This window comes from Oncorhynchus mykiss, chromosome 10 (genome assembly GCF_057628025.1).
Source record: "Oncorhynchus mykiss isolate SJ-2025 chromosome 10, ASM5762802v1, whole genome shotgun sequence".
Lineage (NCBI taxonomy): Eukaryota > Metazoa > Chordata > Actinopteri > Salmoniformes > Salmonidae > Oncorhynchus > Oncorhynchus mykiss.
The window spans coordinates 44,406,927-44,426,982 of NC_143031.1; the positions used below are offsets into that span (position 1 = coordinate 44,406,927).

Sequence of the window (20,056 nt, forward strand, 5' to 3'; positions counted from 1 at the left end):
TAGAGCCATTGTCGAACTTCGTAGAATATTTTATTAAATCTCACGCGCAAGCATTGCCATCATATGTGAAATACTCTATAGACTTCATAAACAAGATCTCACCAATAATGGGATTAACAGAAGTACTTTGGTCACATATGTCGAGAGTCCACATACCAGAAGCCCTAGCTGACTATTTGAGACAGATACAAACAAATACCCACCAACAAACTTTATTCTAGAGTTGGCTGAATATGTTTTGATGTATAACTAGTTCAGGTTTGATGATGAATATTACCTCCAAACGAATGGAACATCGATGGGCTCCACATTCGCTCCAAGCTATGCTAATCTTTATATGGGTCTTTTTGAAGAACGTTTTGTTAACATTAAACGAAAATCAATTTTTGAATAAAGTCCTGAAATAGTATCTATATATTGACGCCATTTTTTTTGCATATGGAGAGGAACGGGAGAAGAGTTGTCAGACTTTACGGCATTACTCAATGACATTGACCCCAATCTCCAATTCACTATTGATTGTGATACTAAACGTGTTCATTACCTCGATATGTGGATTGATAAATCAAATGGAATCCTGTTTACAACTCTGTATAGAAAAGAAACAGACAGAAATACTATATTACAGGGGGACAGCTTCCACCCTGAACCATTAAAAAGAGGACTTCAGTGAAGCCAGTTTTTCAGACTGCCCGGTATATGCCACTCCACAGAGGACAATCTAGAAAAAGCAGCGGAGATGCACAATAGGTTTCTAAAAAGAGGCTACTCTCCACAATGTGTGGATGAAGCTCTTAATTTGGCATTGGGGAAAACACGAGATTAACTCGTACAAAAAAGACCCACGAACACTCTGTAATGTTCACCACCACTCCTCGCTCTTTAGTTTGGGTTTCAGCCCTGTGTTTTTGTTACATGTTTGTTTGGTCTTCGTCCCCGTGCCTTTACACGCACACCGTAATTTGGGCAAAATATATATATATTACGCATTCCTGCGTCTGTCTCCCAAATCATCCATGCCAATGTGACATAATAATCTACCATTAAGGGAGACGCTGTGACTAATCTGTCCGGCGCTGCCGCAATTTGGGCAGCTGCAATTGGGCCGTCCGACGTCGCCCCAACGGGTCCGTCCGACAACGCCACTTCAGCAGCCACAACTCGCCCGTCCGGAACTTTCATTGCGCACAACTGGCCCATATTCCTACTGCTTGTATATATGTGCCCTTTGTTCACCATGGTGGGGTCGATTATTGTCACAATGTCTGTTGGTGTGTGTGAGTACCTGTGCTGTGTGTTTTGGGCATTCGTGGCCTCGTGGATTGCGCAGATTACGGGTCTCGTCCCGTGTGTTAATCATTGTGCGTGTGTTATTTATTTGAGGAACTCCTCGCTCTTTTGTTTTGGGTTTCTACCCTGTGTGTTTTGTTACGTGTTTGTTTGGTCTTCGTTCCCTTACACCGCACGTCGTAATTTGGGCTGAATAAAAAAACAACTATTACGCATTCCTGCGTCTGTCTCCCGAATCATTTTATGCCAACGTGACACTCCAGTCTTGAAATGCTTACTTAATTCCCTAGCCTGAATCATTGTAGCAATGACAGAGTTGTTCAGCCTTCGTTATATTTAAGGTTTATTTCAAATTTTACACTTGCAGCTAATAGTTGAATTGCAGCACAAGTAACTTAATTTAAAAAATTTGATGTAGTATACAATATTACAGTTAAGTAGCATTAAGCAGTCTCACAAAGTATGACATCGGGCTGTCTGTCAGTCAGAGTAGGGGGAAGGTTCAGTTTGTGACTGGATTGGGTAGATCTGCCACTGTCAGCCATTTGTAATCTTGGGGTTTTGCAAGCTTCTGGGCAGAGGATCTGCAGGACGGGTGCGGTGGGACTCCAAGGACTGCAATCCCAGGTCACTGCATGCAGAGTTGTAGGAGCTGTAGGTGGGGCCCATAATGATTTTGGTTGCACGTCGTTTGATCTTGTCAAGTTGGTTGTGTTGTGAGACCTGGGTGCCATACTGGAGCGGTGTAATCGAGCAATGGACAGACAAAGCAGGTGTAGACTGTCAGGTGTTCGGCGGAAGATGGAAGTGGTGAAGATGGTTCATCATGAAGAACCTTCGGTTCCCTTCATCTTGTTTGGATCTGACCAGTCAGCTAGTTGGTTGAGGTCCTGCTGTATGGTGGAAGTGTCACATAAGGGTCTTGATTGGATGAGGTTCAGGTCATCCACAAAGGCCCGGGAGTTGGATAGGGTGCCCTCTGATGCACCTTTGACATGAGCCACAAATACAATTGGACCAAGCCTTGTGCCCTGGGGGAGGCCACAGGAGAGTATCATGGTACTGTATTGCTGGAATGGAATGGAAGTTACAAACCCATGGCACGATCTCTGGTCGGATAGATAATTGCAAAATGTGTTTCATTGCGATGGTGTGATCCACACGATCAAAGGCCTTGCTGTAGTCTGTCAGGACCCATGTGCTGGAGGTGCCTCTGGTGTCTGCTGTTCTGTACAACTGGTCTGCCATGCTTACAAGGCACTGGGTGGTTGAGCATCCCTTGAGGCAGCCAAACTGTTGGTTGAAGATGTTATTTTGGTTATCCTGTGTCACCCATTCAGCAACAAAACCTTCACAACTTTGCCAGAAGGGGCGTGAGCTAGACAGACCATAGCTGGTCAATGCTCGGTGGATTAATCTTTGGCAGGAGGACCACTATTGCCTCCTTCCCATTGATGTGGAACCACCCCTTCACGCAGGTGTTGAATATGTCAGTCGGGGGGGGGGGGGGGGGGGGGGGGGGATATTTCAACATCAAATTACTTGATGAATCTGCCACCTGGTTGGAATGGAGAGTTTTCTCCTGTGCATTTCCCATGGTTCAACAACAGCAAGGAGTGGCATAGCTGGCAAATATGCAGGTAGGTTTTTATGTTATAAATCTTAAGGAATGTGACTGAGCAGGTACACCAACATAGTTGAGAATGTCTTGGTGCCTGGGATTGAAGCCTATGGTCTCAGACCTGCTGTTTTCGACTCTCTCTCTCTCTACCGCACCTGCTGTCTCTAACTCTGAATGCTCGGCTATGAAAAGCCAGCTGACATTTACTCCTGAGGTGCTGACCTGTTGCATCCTCTACAACCACTGTGATGATGATTATTTTTTGACCCTGCTGGTCATTTATGAACGTTTGAACATCTTGGCCATGTACTGGTATAACCTCAACCCGGCACAGCCAGAGCTTGGTTCCTCTCTAGGTTTCTTCCTAGGTTCCTGCCTTTCTAGGGAGTTTTTCCTAGCCACCGTGCTTCTACATCTGCATTGATTGCTGTTTGGGGTTTTAGGCTGGGTTTCTGTATAGCACTTTGTCACATCAGCTGATGTAAAGATGGCTTTATAAATAGATTTGATTGATTTTATTATGGTTACCATATAAATCAGAGTACCCTGAGCTGCAGAAGGCTGACCCTGAAGATTACACTGTTACAAATGTAATGTTTCTCCATTTCTTGCAGTATAGTTGTTATTTTTATACATAAGGAACATGCATTATGTTTACACCTTTGCAATACATTATTGTATGACTTTCCTTGAGCAAATATGCTTTTTAGAGCTGTTACAAGGACCACCACGTATTGAATTTAAATTAATTTATTTGGGTCGAAACATATACAGCAAGATGTACATTGTATTCCCAGAGGATAGCACTTAAAAGTATTTATTAAAAAAATAATTTTGCCATCGACAACCATCAATACCGTTAAGCACTGCACAACTAACGTGCTGTTTCACATTTAACAACAGCAGAAATAAATGATGCTTAACTGGGACCACTGGCCGAAGTGATTTATTTTGAGAAAACACAACGCATGGAGAGTACATATACATCTGTTACATATGTTAAGGATAGACAACAAATATGAGGTTATTTTCTGGTGAAGTAGTTTTAGTTAATTTTGTCCTAGCAGTAGGATGGTAGTCTGTATTGTGATGTTGCTCTAACTTCCTGGCTTTTGATGTGAAATATGACAGGGGTTTCTTTGTACCTAGTTCACACCAATGTTGAAAAAAGCCAGTAGTGTAAAGTACTTCAGAAAAATACTTTAAAGTACTACTTAAGTAGTTTTGGGGGGTATCTGTACTTAACTATTTAGATTTTTGACTACTTTTAACTTCACTACATTCCTAAAGAAAATTATGTGCTTCTTACTCCATACATTTCCCCAACGCCCAAAAGTACCCGTTACATTTTGAATGCTTAGCAGGACAAAAAATGGACCAATTCACGCACTTATCAAGAGAACATTCCTGGTCATCTCTAGGATCAGGTACTGTTCATTCATAATAATCTAAAGGCCAAACGGATTCTTAATTTTTTTATTTAACTAGGCATCAGATCCTAGGCCAGCCCAGCACATACTCTGAAATGCTTTATGAATATGGGCCCAGGTAGGCCTACTATGAAACAAAAAAATAAAAAAAATGCACACACTGAGATCAGTGTGAGATCCAACATCTGAGGACTACACACACATAATACTTCTTTCTATTGAAGACAATGCTAGAGAATTAAGTGTTCATGACGTCATTATCAGAGCGTGTTGTGAGCAAAACGAGTTCAAATCGAATGCACATGCTCAGACTGCGGGGTCATACATTGCATGCTACGAACAAAGTGAATGTCTTTGCTAGCTACGGATGATAAACTCGAATTGATCTACATATAGAAGTGATAATATCCAGTATTATTGGACTTACGTATTCGTGTTAAGTGTGTGTTCGGTTCCTGATTATGTCAACAGCCGACGATTCACGTTACCACAACGGTACGATGAGGGTTAGTTAGCTAACGCGTTAGCTAGCTGTTGTGGCTTAGCTAACTGACGTTCGCTAACAAACCTGTTAACAGAAATGTTCTTCCTTGTCAGCTAAAGTTTTTTTCGTAATACTAAATGTAATACGACAGTAACTATCAATTGATACGTAGGTAGCTAACGTTAACTAGCTACATAAACAAGTTAGCCAGCGAACGTTAGGGGTTATCCGCAGAAAGCAGCTAGATACTGTAGCTAGCTAGCCAGCCAGCTATTTGTGGTTTATAAGTAAGTTAGCACTGTTTTTATTTTATTACACTGGGACCCATGGCTCGCATGCTGATACTCACTCTGACAGCATATATATCTGGCTAGCTAACATTCACACATCTTGTGTGACAGAAGTAACGTTAGGTAACTAGCTGGCTAGACAACAGCAACGTTGAGTAATTCCATAGCTAGCTAGCTAACTACATCGTAACGTGGCTGCAAGTCTGAACGTGTTGGCGTAGTAAAAGAGTGCATTAGCTAGCGCTTCTGCCAAACATGCATGATAACAGACGACGATGACAATAAATATGGGCCATTACCAGGCTAATTGCCGTGACCTTGTTGAAGTACTTATTCTGTGAAAGCAAGAACACATTTTTGTGACTTTGTCCATCAGATCATGATGACAGAGTTGGAGGACAAACGTTTCGCAACCGCAAAGGCAGGGGTCCTTTTAGGGCCCATATGTATAGTGACCAGGGGCCAGGAGCACCAGGGACAAGAACAAGATATCGTGGTGGCCAAAAAGGCGGTGGCGGCCAGGGACCCAGAGCGAGATTTGACGATGAGGATGGAGATGTGGCAATGACAGACAGCAACTCCCAAGATGGGTCCTCCCAACACAGATTGTGGGTTTGTCATGCAAATGAAAGGGAATATTTCATTTAAAATGTTTATAGGTTTTATCATGGAAGTTATCCTTTTAACCCTCTCATGGTTTTACCTTGCCAGTAACCCTTACGGAAGGCCGAATCGCCGTGGTGATGACCGCTTTGATCGTGGCCGCAGAGGTGGCGGTGGAGGAGGTCACAGGGGTCGTGGTAATAACAGAGGGGATGGAGGTGGAGATGGCCGCAATACCTGGTTCAAGATATTTGTGAGTCAACATTGTGAATGAATTGGGTGGCTTTACTGATCTACTAAGCTGTCATCGATTGGATTGTAATTAACCAATGCTAATTTGTGACTCTTACAGGTCCCCTATGGAAAGAAATATGACAAAGACTGGCTCATAACAGCACTGCAGAGTATCTGCTCTATACCCTTCACCCCAGTAAATGTAAGTGACCACTGCCTAATGGCTCTTTTGCGTTGGCAAGTTAGTCCATAAATAGTTTAATTCCCATGTCCCTTGAAATTGTTTCATTTGATTGTTTTTAATATAACCTAAACTACGTTCTTTCTACACCTCTGTTTTCCAAAGTACCAAGTAGAGGGCAACCGAGCACAGTTCTATATTGACGATTCCATCACTGCGAATGCCTTGTTAAAGATATCTCGGAAGATCACAGACAAAGAAGGCTACAAGGTACAATTTTTTTCCCCTTCCACAAGATCTCTGCCAGTTTTATCAATTAGTGTTAAGTGGAAGATTTTGGCAGACTGGGAACCAGACATAAAAACACATTATGTCATCAGGATTTTTAAATTAAAGGCCCAGTGCAGTGAATTGTATTTTTCCTGTGTTTTATATAGGGCTGACTCCCAATTAATCGACCTGTTGATTGTTTGGTCATTAGGCCATTAGTGGACCACGATTGTTTTAGTGGAGCAGTAACATATGTATATCTATATATATATATATATATATGTGTGTGTATATATATATGTGTGTGTGTATGCACCCATCTCAGTAAACTAATCCATTGCGGAGGCCTCAACTAAAAGACAATTTATGTTTGATCTGAAGATGTGGTCGGATGCGCCATATGCAGGGTGTGAAGCAATTGCGGAGCCTGCAGAGGCCAAATCGAGCTCAGTACCCCATCACCTTACACCTCCCAAATTTTGTAACAATGCGGAGGGCTCTGTATAACTCTGCATTGACATGATTGGTTGACGGTAGATAGGGGCGGTTTATCCTATAGAAAACACAAACTCACTTCATTGACAACTGCTCCACAAAGCTCAAGAAGTATGAATGCCCTGACTTCTGCTGAGGCCGTATCGTCATAAATGCTGCATGGCCAATGCAGATGTCGGATATACCACTTCTCTCTCCAGAATGCGCTCTCTCCCACCAATTTGTGCACGTATATTATTTCATAACTTCATTGTGTGAATTGTTAGTGTATTCAATTCCCCATTACATATATCACCAGTTGTACATTTACCGTTAATTCCTATAATTTCTAATCTACCGTGTTTGTTACTTTGATTTTGGGAATTTATCTTAATGCATTCAATATTATTATTCCAGTCTTCCCTTATCATTGTCGTAGTGGACACATTGTTGGCAGAGTGCACAACCTACAGTGGTTCCTCCTTTAAAAGTTGCGAGTTTACACTGCGGGACTTGAAGGTACCCAGTGTCACGGCTTCATTGCTCCAGACCACCACAAGGAGGAATTAGAGCACTCATTATGCATTTGGATCCCAAGGTTTTTATATGACTAATCATATCGAGTGTGACTTCAGCAAAGATGGCTGACAAAACATTACAGGGAAGCAAATGTATGTAGTTATAGCGTCATAACTAGTCCAGCAAAAACTGTACAATTGAGAGGAATATGTTAATGTAGGCAAACGATTGTGCGTATTATTTTGTCAAAGTTAATTTACGAAAATCCCTATTTAGCAAGTTTTTTTCCCCAGCCATATCCAATACCAGGTGTATCATTATAACAAGCAGGGAGCAGGTTTTGAACCCTCAACACTCTAGCCCGAAGTCCAGCATGCTATCGACTGTGCCCAAATGTATTCGTTGGGGCCGATTGTGGCTAAAAACACTATCAATTGGAATCTTTAACGTGGAAAGGGGGAAAAGTTTGTTTTTCACAAGTGTAGTAGGATGGGCTATTAGCTGAACAATAGACTATTCAACCTTTACTAAAGAATTGTCTAATAGCCGAGCTAGGTGTGAACCGCCCCTCCTCCCCAACTTGGAACAAATCATTTTCAGGACTGTCTAGAAAAAGCAGCAGAGATGTGCAATAGGTTTCTAAGAAGAGGTTACTCTCCACAATGTGTGGATGAAGCTCTTAATTTGGCATTGGGGAAAACACGAGATGAACCAAAAAGACCCGCTAAAGAACCCTCTGTAATGTTCACAACTACATATACTTTGAACTCGCAAAAAGTGGGAGATGCGGTCAAGAAACACTGGCATGTTTTATTTACGTGATAAATTGGTCCATGCCAACTGCCTGCCACAAAAGAAAATCAGCCAGAATGTTTTTGGATTTTCACCCTCCAGACATTATTTACTAGAGGTCTTAATGATGAAATGCATATGTATGTTGTTGTAAATTTGAACATGAATTATGACGTTTTTCTTACACTGTACCCAAGGATTTATGAAAACTTGCTTGGTAAGTCGATGTCCCCATTGTGGTTTTACAGACGTGTTTAATACGTTTTATGTACACATTTGATTTGAATATTTTTTAAATGCATATTGTTATATTTGGTAGCACTTATTTGTTTAACTTCGCCTCCAACCCCTTTCGATGCGTGGACCGGATGTGGGTGTGGCTAGGTCTACATAACAGTGCTAATTAAAAAAAACTCACAAAAGCTCTGACGGAGGCTGTGAGGACGATATGTAAAGCTTATTAAAGATCAGTGATACGATCAAGAGCAGTGTGCGGGTTCCTTCCTCTTTTTCCTCATCTTATCCGGCTGTTGCACCTGCAAAAAAGATCAGATGTGCGAGTGCCTTTTTGAATTTTGAATTTGACTTTACAAACAACAAGAGGGCTTAATTGGAGTTTAAGTCTGCACGTTCAAACTAAAACAGTGTAACTAAAAAGAGAGCGCACATTTTGTAATTCCCAAACTCTAAAAGTAATTGGAAAGGTAGATACAAATGATGTGTGACATTGTGGTTACAATAAAGAATGTAGCCCATCATGCAAATGTTTCCTATTAGCAGGACAATAGACTTTTTATAGCCTGGCTACTGTTGTGAAAATCCCTCAACTTCCAATGTATATCCGATGCTTAAGTACTCTAAAGTGTTACATTTCTAACTCAAAACAGCAGTACAGTATTTCTTCAACATCTTTATGCTTTCGTTAATAAAATAAAATAACGAGAAAAAAGGACGTTCAAATGCGGATGTTTATTTTTCACTTAATCTCCATTTGGGTATTGGTTAGACAAGAATTAGAAAATTAGGGTGCAGAAATGTTATGCTCTTAGTGCAAACTTTATGTAACTAGGCAAGTCATTTATGAACACATTTTTATTTACGATGACCGCCTACTCCTTCCTCGTAAATAGCCCAGTACTGCACTGCCGACCATCATTTTCCGTTCCAGCAAGTACCCGTCAAAAGTTTAGACACACCTACTCATTCCAGGATTTTTCTATATTTTTACTATTTTCTACATTGTAGAATAATAGTGAAGACATCACAACTATGGAATCAGTACAAGGACAGCCTACTCCTTCCTCCCCAACGGGGATTTGAACCCTGGTCTCCTGCGTGCCCAACATTCTGTAGTACAGACATGGCCTGCTCTCCCTTATGTAAGGAATTAGACACTTTCCCATGTTTACTACAGTATGTATTGTAGACGGCACAGTAGCCTAAAACACATTTTGTTAATAAAATAATGATGATAAATACTCTTTCAAAATGCAGTTGTACAGCTCCATATTTTCCATTCCATCCTAACAGAAACCCTGAGGGTATAGAAACACCATAATATTATTCAAATTAATTAAGCAAGTACCAGTCAAGTTTGGACACACCTACTCATTCCAGGATTTCTTTATTTTTACTATTTTCTACATTGTAGAATAATAGTGAAGACATCACAACTATGAAATAACACACAGAATCAGTTAAGAACAAATACCTATTTACAAAGACAGCCGACTCCTTCCTCCCCAACGGGGATTTGAACCCCGGTCTCCCGCGTGCCCTGCATTATGTTGTACAGACATGGCCTGCTCTCCCTTATGTAAGGAATTAGGGACTTTCCCATGTTTTCTATAGTATGTATTGTTGACTGCACAGTAGCCTAATAAACAAATAAACACATTTCCTTTATAAAATAATTATAAATACTTTCAAAAAGCAGATGTTGATTTAGTTATGGATCCATAATGAATTACTATGGGAATAAATATCACTGATTTACAGAAATATTGGAAAAAAGTTGTCTAATGAAGGCAAACAATTTAGAATCCTCCAATCCTTTAGCCTACTCCCAACAGTCATGTTGTGCATCACCATATTTTCCATTCCACCCTGAGAGTTTCGTTTTCCTCTCACCATAATATTAATCAAATTGAGCCACATTTATTAAAATTAATCCCATAAACTATGTTATTACAAAAAAGGTTTTAAATTCTCTGGTAATGCCAATACGGAATGCCCTCTGGTGGTCAAACTAGCAATAACTTGCAGTAACAGGAAAAATGGCTGATAATTAAATGACGTGCTGCGGAAGCACACAAGCTGTGCCGCAGTGTGACGCAACTTTTAAAGGAGGAACCACTGTATACTACACTTGTGAGAATCAAGTTTTGGTTTATTTCATTTACGAGTTTTGTCAATTTAGTCATTGTCTGAAAACCATAACTGGCATGCAGACCGGTAGAAATAGTAAGATGAATTGGCATTCAACATGAGAAAGGTTGCCGACTCCTCACGTAGTTTATTACTGTCAACTTCAGGAGCGTAATAGCAGAATCTGAGTGAGGAGAAAAATTGGGTCAGGTTAAGTTTTTTTCCCCTTTTTTTTTCTGGTTATCTAGATCTCTGGCACCCTCTTGAGGTATGTCTTGTTTCATCAAACCGCGAGCTCAATACATATAGTTGATTTTACTAAAACACAGGGTGTGTGTGTATATGGAGAAATACACGTACATGTTCTTATTTTTTTGACCAATCGATTGGCCAAAAGAACAGAACTTTCTGTTTTAGTCAAGGACAAACCTATTTTTATATCAAATTGTACAACAACATCTGATGAAACTAACACTGTAAAAGTGAGATTTTACAAATGTAAAAAATAAATAAAAAAATCATATTTCCTGATTGTTGCTGGACTACACAGGACCTACGAATCAGCAGATTTGCATGGGTGGGAGTTTCGGCTTTGCATGGTGACATCACTATGCGGTAAAACATTTTTTTTTTAGAACAATAACAAAGACGTCCAAATAACGGCTAGTTTTCAGTTTTCCCCTCAACTCACACCACAGCCAGGCAGTCCTAGCAAAAGTATTTATTGAGAAATAGTTTTTCGCTCAAAGGTTATTTTTGCCCATTTTAATGGAGATTATTACAGTACGGTACTTAATTGTTACCCAGAAAGGATTTGATATTGATATAAAAACAGCTGAGGCCAGGTTAATGGTTTGAGGATGGCAAATCAGTAAGAATAGGACCATCATTAGGATCTTGAGAAGGGGTCAAGCGGTGGTTAATGATTAGGGCTTCCAATTGGAATTCAAGGAGAACCATTTCCCCTTGGGGATACTCATTAGAAGACATGCCATTCACTCCTCCAACTTCCATCTTTCCAGGTGACTGTACTGATGAATCCCTGTCCTCCACCCCCTGGTCTTCAGTCTGAACTAAAGCCAGCAGATCTGGAGCACCTAAAGGTAAGACAAGGAGACCAGCTGTTAATGAATAGGAGATGGAGTGATGGGTTTTAATAAAGTATATTATTATGCATGGAGATGTATGGGCTGAATGTCTATTAAAACCCTTTTTCCCCTCATTAGCAATGCATGGCTAAACGCTTTGATCACTCTCAACAAGCCCTGGACTTGAACAACATCCGGATAGACCCAGGTAAGCACACGGCAAGAGCAGTTAGTCACATCAAATATTTTTCACTGTACATTTACATTATATGATATGGATTTTGGTAGTGCCATCTAACAGTCCTACGCTTCCCTGATTTTCACAGACCTGGTTTCCCAGAACATTGATGTGACATTGAACAGAAAGAACTCTATGCACGCTGTTATTAAGATAATTGAGGAGAACATTCCAGAGGTATGGATGTGGCCCTTACTTGTAGCTGAATAATATGTATGCTTTCCTTTCCACTGATCCCTACTTGTTTCCTTCCATAGCTTGTTTGTCTGAACATCAGCAACAACAAGCTGTTTAGGCTGGATGACCTGTCAGAGCTGGTCAACAAGGCTCCAAACTTGAAGACACTCAATCTTTCTCATAATGAGGTGAGGAGATCGGGTCTGGTTGAGGCACAATGGGTTGTTACTCAAACACTGATCTTTACTGGGATTGCACAAAGTTCTGTTGCTTTTCAGTTATCCACATAATTCATTTAGTAAATTGACTACTCTTGGGGACTATGAGTTCTCTCTCTGTCAGGTCTTTAGAGTATAAATTAGGCTACTGGTTGTTTGATTAGATTTTATTGTCCCTACCATTCCAGTTAAAGACAGAGCGTGAGCTGGATAGGATCAAGGGTCTTAAGCTGGTGGAGCTATGGCTGGAGAGGAATCCCCTTTGCGACTATTTCAAGGACCATGCTTCTTACATAAGGTCAGTCTGTGCTCAGGATGGGTGGGTGGGTAATAGTATGATGCTGACAGTGTGTTGTGAGGTGTATGGGAGGGGGGGGGGGGTAGTTTAGCTCTCTATTCCCTGTATTTCAGGGGGGAACTTGAATGTATTCAGAAAATTCCTGTGCTGCGGGAAATTACATGTTATTTATGGATTATGATTCAGGAAGGACATGTTGGGTGTGGTACTACTGAATAGTAACGCGCTGCTCAAATTTGAAAGAACTGGAGTGGCTTAGTGAACACCATCCTATCAGAGAGCCTCTCACTGAGCCCTCCCACTTTACTACAATAACATATGTGGTGAAGAAGTTAAGATTTCAGATGATCTGTTCTTTGACAATGTTTTGGTTTATGTTGGATTCCTACAAATACCCTACTCAATGCTTGTGGGGAAGCACCAGAATTCAAATGTAATGCCACCTTTATGATTCTTTTAATTTAAGGTCCATGCATGCCATACCTGCCGAAGTTTTGACATGATCAAACCATTAACCTCTTCACGCCATATACCTCAACATTAACCAGCTTAACACATGGTGTATTTGAGGATAATGGCTACATCTATCACTTTAATTATTCTCCATCCCTCCCCCCTTCTAGATGCAGGTTCAACTGTCTGAGTGCTCTTTGTCTGTCTCGCTCTACCTCTCCGAAACTCTGCAGCTCATCTTTACCTTCCATCTTTTTCTGCAGTGGAGATGGCCCTGTGCCCCCTACAGACACCTCTGTATAAAATGTTTACATAAAAAAAGGAAATCCATATAATTTAAATGTCGAGAAGTATTCGCTCGAGCACACACACACACACTTATCTTGGATAATACTGACCACAGCATTTTGACCCGTAGTAGTCATTGAGACCCATACTTTGGGAGGAGCTTGGATTAAGAAAATTGCATTGTGGAAAGGGATTCCTTAAATATTCATATGGGAAACATGGGAAACATGGTATTTACTATCTGCTTGTGCTACATGCTGATTGGGCTGATGGTACCTCCTTCCATCCTCCCCTATAACGGGTCTTGAAATGTGGCCAGTGAAGAGGGCTGGTTAGCCAATGACGGGTAAGATCCCACCTTTGATACCGGGACAACCTAAGACAGGCACAGCCGTGCATCTGGCCACATCGTACGCACACACGTACATGCAGTATATGCTAAGCAAAGAAGACATTGAAGTGAAGAAGAAAACGAAGGTGAAGATTTGCTCTACAGGCCTGGGGTTGGAGAGGGAGAGAGGTTTCCACAAAGCCAAGCAGAGTCCCCAAATACAAGCTTTCTCATAATTCCCTTAAATCTAACATGCCTTTACTTCAAGGCTTGTTTGTTTTTCGCAGGTTGGTGGACACGTCCTCAGAATGTAACAGCCAGAGAGGAGGAGAAGCTTTGAAAATGAGGGACACAAAGATGCATTTATTGAGAGACCCTCAATCAGTGGGATTTCAATATAGGAAGTTGATTTCCTTTTAAGGATATGACTCTTAAAGCTTCTGTGGGCATAAAGACATGCAGTCATGTCAATGATCACTGATCAAGTCCTCACATATCACTCTCAACATGTTTCCCTAAAAATATCAAACAAAAACACCTTTGCATGAATGCCTTATTTATTTTTAACCACCCCCGGAATGTTAAAGTTGAAGTGGGGTCCAAAATGTAATTTATAATTTATTCTGGTACAAAATGCGTTGTGTGAGATGCAGTATCATTCTTACGTCAATCAATGCTAGCAACAAAGAGCTACTTCCAATAGTGCTCTGTCTGTAGTGGTGCTCAGGGCCCAACTTCCATGTTCTCTATCACTCTGTTTATCTTTTCAGTTCTATTTGTGTGTATTTTCTTCATCTGAAGGGGATGCTGTGCATGGCCTCCTCAACTTACTCGTTTTCTACTCCTAGAGACATTGCATCATCTATCAAAGCTTTTCGTGAACTCCCCTTTGCTGTTTTGGTTTGATACGGCGACTCGTGTCTTGTTCTATGTTACCATAAGTCTAGCGCTTCCCTTCATCCCCCTCTGTTCTACATATCGCTATGGCTTTGGTGAAATACACAGATGGCAAGTGTGTAGTTGCTTTCTACATGAAACGACAGGGTGTAACTTTAACCAGCCTTTATGTAACGGATTAACCCCTCATAACCCTGCTTCATGGAATTCAGTCATCTCCAACAGTCTCTATCATCACCTCTACATCTCATCCCTGCAGTCTTTAGATTCCATTTCACTATCTCTTGGTTCTATGACGTGTGTATCGGACAGCTCAAACATGCAACATCTAGTTTTACCACGGTACCACCCTTGTGGACTCTACCAATCACATTGGCCACATCACACGTCTGAATTACCAGTCCACTCCCCTATGCGTGTGAAAAGCACTGATCTTTCTCTTGTTGGTATGAGCGCTCACAACCAACGTTCACACCCCTACCCCTACCACCCCTTCCAAGACAGCGTGTGTCAGTGTGTTTCGGCGTGTAGGGGGGACGGTGAGTATCACAAAGGGGTGAGTACATTGCCACAGGAAAGGGGGCCGGGGTGGGTGGCGAAATCGGGTCTGTCGCCGTAGATTTATTTGACATTTGATTTATCTGTATTATCTGTATCCCTGTTCATATTAGTACATGAGGACGTGTAACATTAAGTACCTCTTCACTGATATGCAGAGCTGATTAGTTCATGATCAGGCATGGGTGTGGTCTATCCTGAACAATCAAATATGAAGTTCAAACCACCCTGATAATGACGAATCAAGTCCATTGGTCTTTGGCCAAATTCCTCCCCTAATTTTTGTTAATTGTCTGGACGGGGATTATATCAACATTTGGGCAGCTATTAGAGATTATAATCCATGGATGAGGCTGTGAGTGCATGAGCAAACGTGTGTGTGTGTGTGTGGTTAAATGGTATTCAGGGGGATGACTCCGAGTCTCTTATATTTGGTCAGCAGCACTAACTCCCGTCTCTTGTATCTTCTGTGTTTTTGTGAATGTCGGACAGCACGGTGAGAGAGAGGTTCCCCAGGCTTCTCAAACTGGTAAGGATTCTAAATTCATCCTTTTCCATTCCGTTTTTGATATTATTATAATTGTATTTGTGAAACCTTTTCAACTCTTTAATGAGTTATTTTAGTTCTCTCCTTGACCTCTCTCTGTCTCTCACTAGGATGGTCAGGATCTGCCCCCTCCTATAGTCTTTGATGTGGAGGTGACTCCTGCTGCCCTTCCACCCTGCAAGGTAATACATACAACCAATTGTTTATCATTCGGGGGTGTGCATGTAATCACCTTTGTCAAAATAGGAGATTTTTCTTTACAATTTCTTTACTTTTGACTGCTGTCACAGGCCAGCTACTTCTGCTCAGAAGAGATCAAGACTCCCATCCTCGCCTTCCTACAACAGTGAGTTTGCACTTAGCTCTTTATATGTGTAACAGGGAAAGACGATGGAAACCACAGATACAGATTATTACTGTACACACTAAGCCTGAACCCAAAACACTGACTCGCTACAATGTATATTATTGTTATAAATGGTTAGAACAAAAGGGGAGAATGATTTGATGTAATTTGGATTATTCTTTAAACGACAAATTGATCTGCAATAGGTAGAACATCTATCTGTACCGATTGGAAATGTAAGTTTTATGTTTCTTCTGATGTAACTTTAAAAAATAAAATAACCCCCCCGCCCCCCACCCCACCCTTTTTTTTTTATAGATACTACAGTGTGTATGACTCCGGGGACAGACAACCTTTGTTAGATGCCTACCATGATGGAGCGACCTTCTCCTTGAGCATGTTCATTACCATGCAGAACCCATCCAGGTACCCCCTCGGCTAGTTGTTAATGTCTCCAGCAGCATAAACAGTGTATTATAAACGTGCTCAGCAGCACCTATTTGTCACCTGTTTCTAACATAGTCAGTCACTGTCTCTAGGTGCAGTCTCGGAGATTACCATAAAGACACTCGGAACCTGAAAAAGCTCAAAGATCCCTGTGAGTCTCTTCTGATTCTCTAGTTCAAAGTTTTGAGAAGTAATGGTTGTCATCTCTTTCAGTGCAAATTTAGTCTCTGAATAAAGTAAACCTCTTGGTTGTGAAAGTCACTCATATACACAAAGTAAAAGACTACATTGAGAGTAACATCTTTGTTCTTAAATAAACCCTCTTGCCCTCTGTTCTTTCAGCCACACGATTCCGCTTACTGAAGCACACCCGTCTGAATGTGGTGGCTTTCCTGAACGAACTGCCCAAAACGCACCATGACACTGCATCGCTAAATGTGGACGTCAACACCTTCACTGTGAGTAGAATTCACTTCTAACCATCAACTCGCATGCATGACCATCCTTGATTTCATAGCTTCAATCTCTTCTCTCTCTCCACTTTTACAGAACACGTTACTGTCGTTCACAGTCACTGGAGTGTTCAAAGAAGGTATGCTTTTTAAAACTTCTAAAACTTATTATACTGTTTCCCCATATACATTTTCATTAACAAAAAAAGTCATTAACCATGTCTCTTTTTCTCTCTTTCACCCTAGTTGAAGGTAAATCCCGAGACTCTGTCAGAGCTTTCTCTCGGGTGTTCATCACAGTGCCGGCTGGAGGGACAAGGTAGGTCTAGACATTTGTACCAGACCACAAGCATAGAGATGGTTCCTCAATATACTATGTTAACAAAAGTATGTGGACACCCCTTCAAATTAGTGGATTCGACTATTTCAGCGACAATTGTTGCTGACAGGTATATAAAATTGAGCACACAACCATGCAATCGCTATAGACAAACATCGGCAGTAGACTGGCCTTCATCGTGGCACCATCACAAGATGCCACCTTTCCAACAAGTCGGTTCGAATTTCTGTCCTGCTAGAGCTGCCCCGGTCAAGTGCTGTTATTGTGAAGTGGAAACGTCTAGGAGCAACAACAGCTCAGCCGCAAAGTGGTAGGCCGCACAAGCTTACAGAACGGGACCGCCGAGTGCTGAAGCGCTTTGTCCTTGGTTGCAACACTCACTACAGAGTGCCAACCTGCCTCTGGAAGCAACATCAGCACAGGAACTGTTTGTTGGGTAGCCGCACACAGGCCTAAGATCACAATGCCAAGCATTGACTGGAGTGGTGTAAAGCTCGCTGCCATTGGACTCTAGAGCAGTGGAAACTCGTTCCGTGGAGTGATGAATCACGCTTCACCATCTGGCAGTCCGACGGATTAATCTGGGTTTCGGCGAAGGCCAGGAGAACGCTACCATAATGCCAACTGTCAAGTTTGGTGGAGGAGGAATAATGGATTTGGGGTTGTTCTTCATGGTTTGGGCTAGGCCCCTTAGATTCTGTTCTTCCACCATTGTGGCAACCGTTTAGGGAAGACCATTCCGGTTTCTGCATGACAATGCCCCTGTGCACAAAGCGAGTTTCATACAGAAGTAGTTTGTCAAGGTCAGTTGTGGAAGAACTTGACTAGCCTGCACAGAGCCCTTACCTCAACCCCATCGAACACCTTTGGGATGAAATGGAACGCCGATTGCGAGCCAAGCCTAATCGCCCAACATCAGTGCCCGACATCACTAATGTTCTTGTGGCTGAATGGAAGCAAGTCACCGCAGCAATGTTCCAACATCTAGTGGAAAACCTTCCCAGAAGAGTGGAGGCTGTTATAGCAGTATTAATGCTCATGATTTTGGAATGAGATGTTTGACGAGCAGGTGTCCACATACTTTTGGTCATGTAGTGTATTGACAACTCTGCTAGATGTCTTGACTGTAACTCAGTATAATAAAAGATAATGGAAATGTGTAATGTCATATTTTCTTGTTTGTCTTTGTTTCAACAGTCTTTGCATAGTAAACGACGAGCTTTTTGTTCGTAATGCTACAACTGAGGAGATCCGGCGGGCCTTTGTTGCACCCGCCCCCACACCATCCAGCAGCCCTGTCCCCACCCTCTCAGCTCCCCAGCAAGAGATGCTTTCTGCCTTCTCCCTAAAGTCCGGCATGAACCTGGAATGGTCCCAGAAGTGAGTGGCACACAGTTAACTTGCATTAGATTTTAGAGTGGCTGCGGATCTGACTTTTCTGGACCCTCTTCCCGACAGCTAAAGGCCCTGAAGCGTCTGCGCATGATTCTCTACTTATGCAGTCTGTGCTCTAGAGAACAGGCTATTCTGGTGAATGCTGCTTGTCTAATAAAGTTAGATCAAAGCTGAATCAATGTCTGCAAGATCACATAATGATATTGTACATAACAGAACCCAATATAACAGCATAACGTTACTGTAAGACAAAAACACCTCATTTTGAGATTTTAGGAGAATCAATTGGTCCATTTTTGTAATCATGTAGCCAGAACTCAACAGAGCGCCACTATGCAAAATATGTACATTGATTAAATTAGACCCAGGTAGGCTATGCTACAGTTTTACGCCATTTGCTGTAAAGGTTGCTCACTGTACATAATTCGAAACACACCGTTTAACTCAAGTTCTAAAGCATCTCCCCTTGAAACTGATTGAGATCAAATGGTTGGTATGCAGATGCTGCATGGACGTTACACCTGTAATATGCATCATTCACAATTGACAGTGGGACCGTGTGTGTGTGTAAAGTAGATCTAAAGAAACATGCGCAGAATGTGATTAGGATCTTCAGCTCTGGGGAAAAGGGATCCGGGGGGTGGACAGACACTAAAACCAGTAGATAGTGGTAGCGCTGACGTCATCCACTTGTTCCTATGGAAAACTCCAGATTTTAAGCATTTGAATTGAAGCGTGCCATGTTTCTGAATGGTACCAACAACAAAAAAACGCGTTGTAAGCGGCTGTAACTAGCAAAGGGTCATGGTCGACGTAGTCGTTTTCATCCTGCCTGAGTCAACCGGGACCTGTGATTGGTCTGTTTCAGCACAAACTTATTTTAAAGCCCAAAACATTTTGGGAGGGCTTATTGTAATTTACATGGGCACACCAGGACTTTTGCCACCGCTAGGTTGCAACGCAGTAGCGCTTATGCTTCAGACAGGACACTGGGTGCCTTCTCTCTACAGATCTGCAGCCATGGCCTAGATTCTAAGTGGGCTCAAGTAGTGACAAACACTGCTTCGTATGATGTTGGGTTTTAACTTACTTGATCAATGTATTTCAGATGCCTGCAGGACAATGAGTGGGATTTCAACCGAGCAGGGCAGGTCTTCACAGACCTTAAGGTAAATGCTTGATCCTAGTATATCTAATGGAGCAATGTGTGTTGCTTTCGTTTGACTGAATGCTTCATACTGAACTTCTGTTTCTCCTCAGGCTCATGGAAAGATCCCAGATGTCGCTTTCATAAAGTGAATAGGAATGATTGGAGCTTTTTAAATTGTCACTTATTCCCTTTTGATTCTTATTCCCCTCCTGGATTACTAGATAACAAGCATTTCATTCTGTCATTATAATTAAAAGTGAACGTATTCATGTCTGCTT

The 20,056-nt window shown here is 41.7% G+C and overlaps 1 protein-coding gene across 1 annotated transcript; it reads left to right on the forward strand.

Annotated features, from left to right (window-relative positions):
• The first annotated feature begins 4,433 nt into the window (after nt 1-4,433).
• On the forward strand, nt 4,434-20,047 carry LOC110533985 (nuclear RNA export factor 1). The gene is made up of 21 exons (XM_021618599.3): nt 4,434-4,836; nt 5,492-5,723; nt 5,827-5,971; nt 6,071-6,154; nt 6,299-6,403; nt 11,578-11,658; nt 11,782-11,851; nt 11,970-12,058; nt 12,139-12,246; nt 12,465-12,574; nt 15,594-15,630; nt 15,759-15,830; nt 15,939-15,994; nt 16,313-16,420; nt 16,534-16,592; nt 16,784-16,899; nt 16,991-17,033; nt 17,140-17,212; nt 18,431-18,613; nt 19,737-19,797; nt 19,889-20,047. Exons 1-21 carry the CDS (start codon nt 4,803-4,805, stop codon nt 19,925-19,927), a joined length of 1,905 nt encoding a protein of 634 aa, XP_021474274.2. The 5' UTR covers nt 4,434-4,802; the 3' UTR covers nt 19,928-20,047.
• The last annotated feature ends 9 nt before the right edge of the window (nt 20,048-20,056 follow it).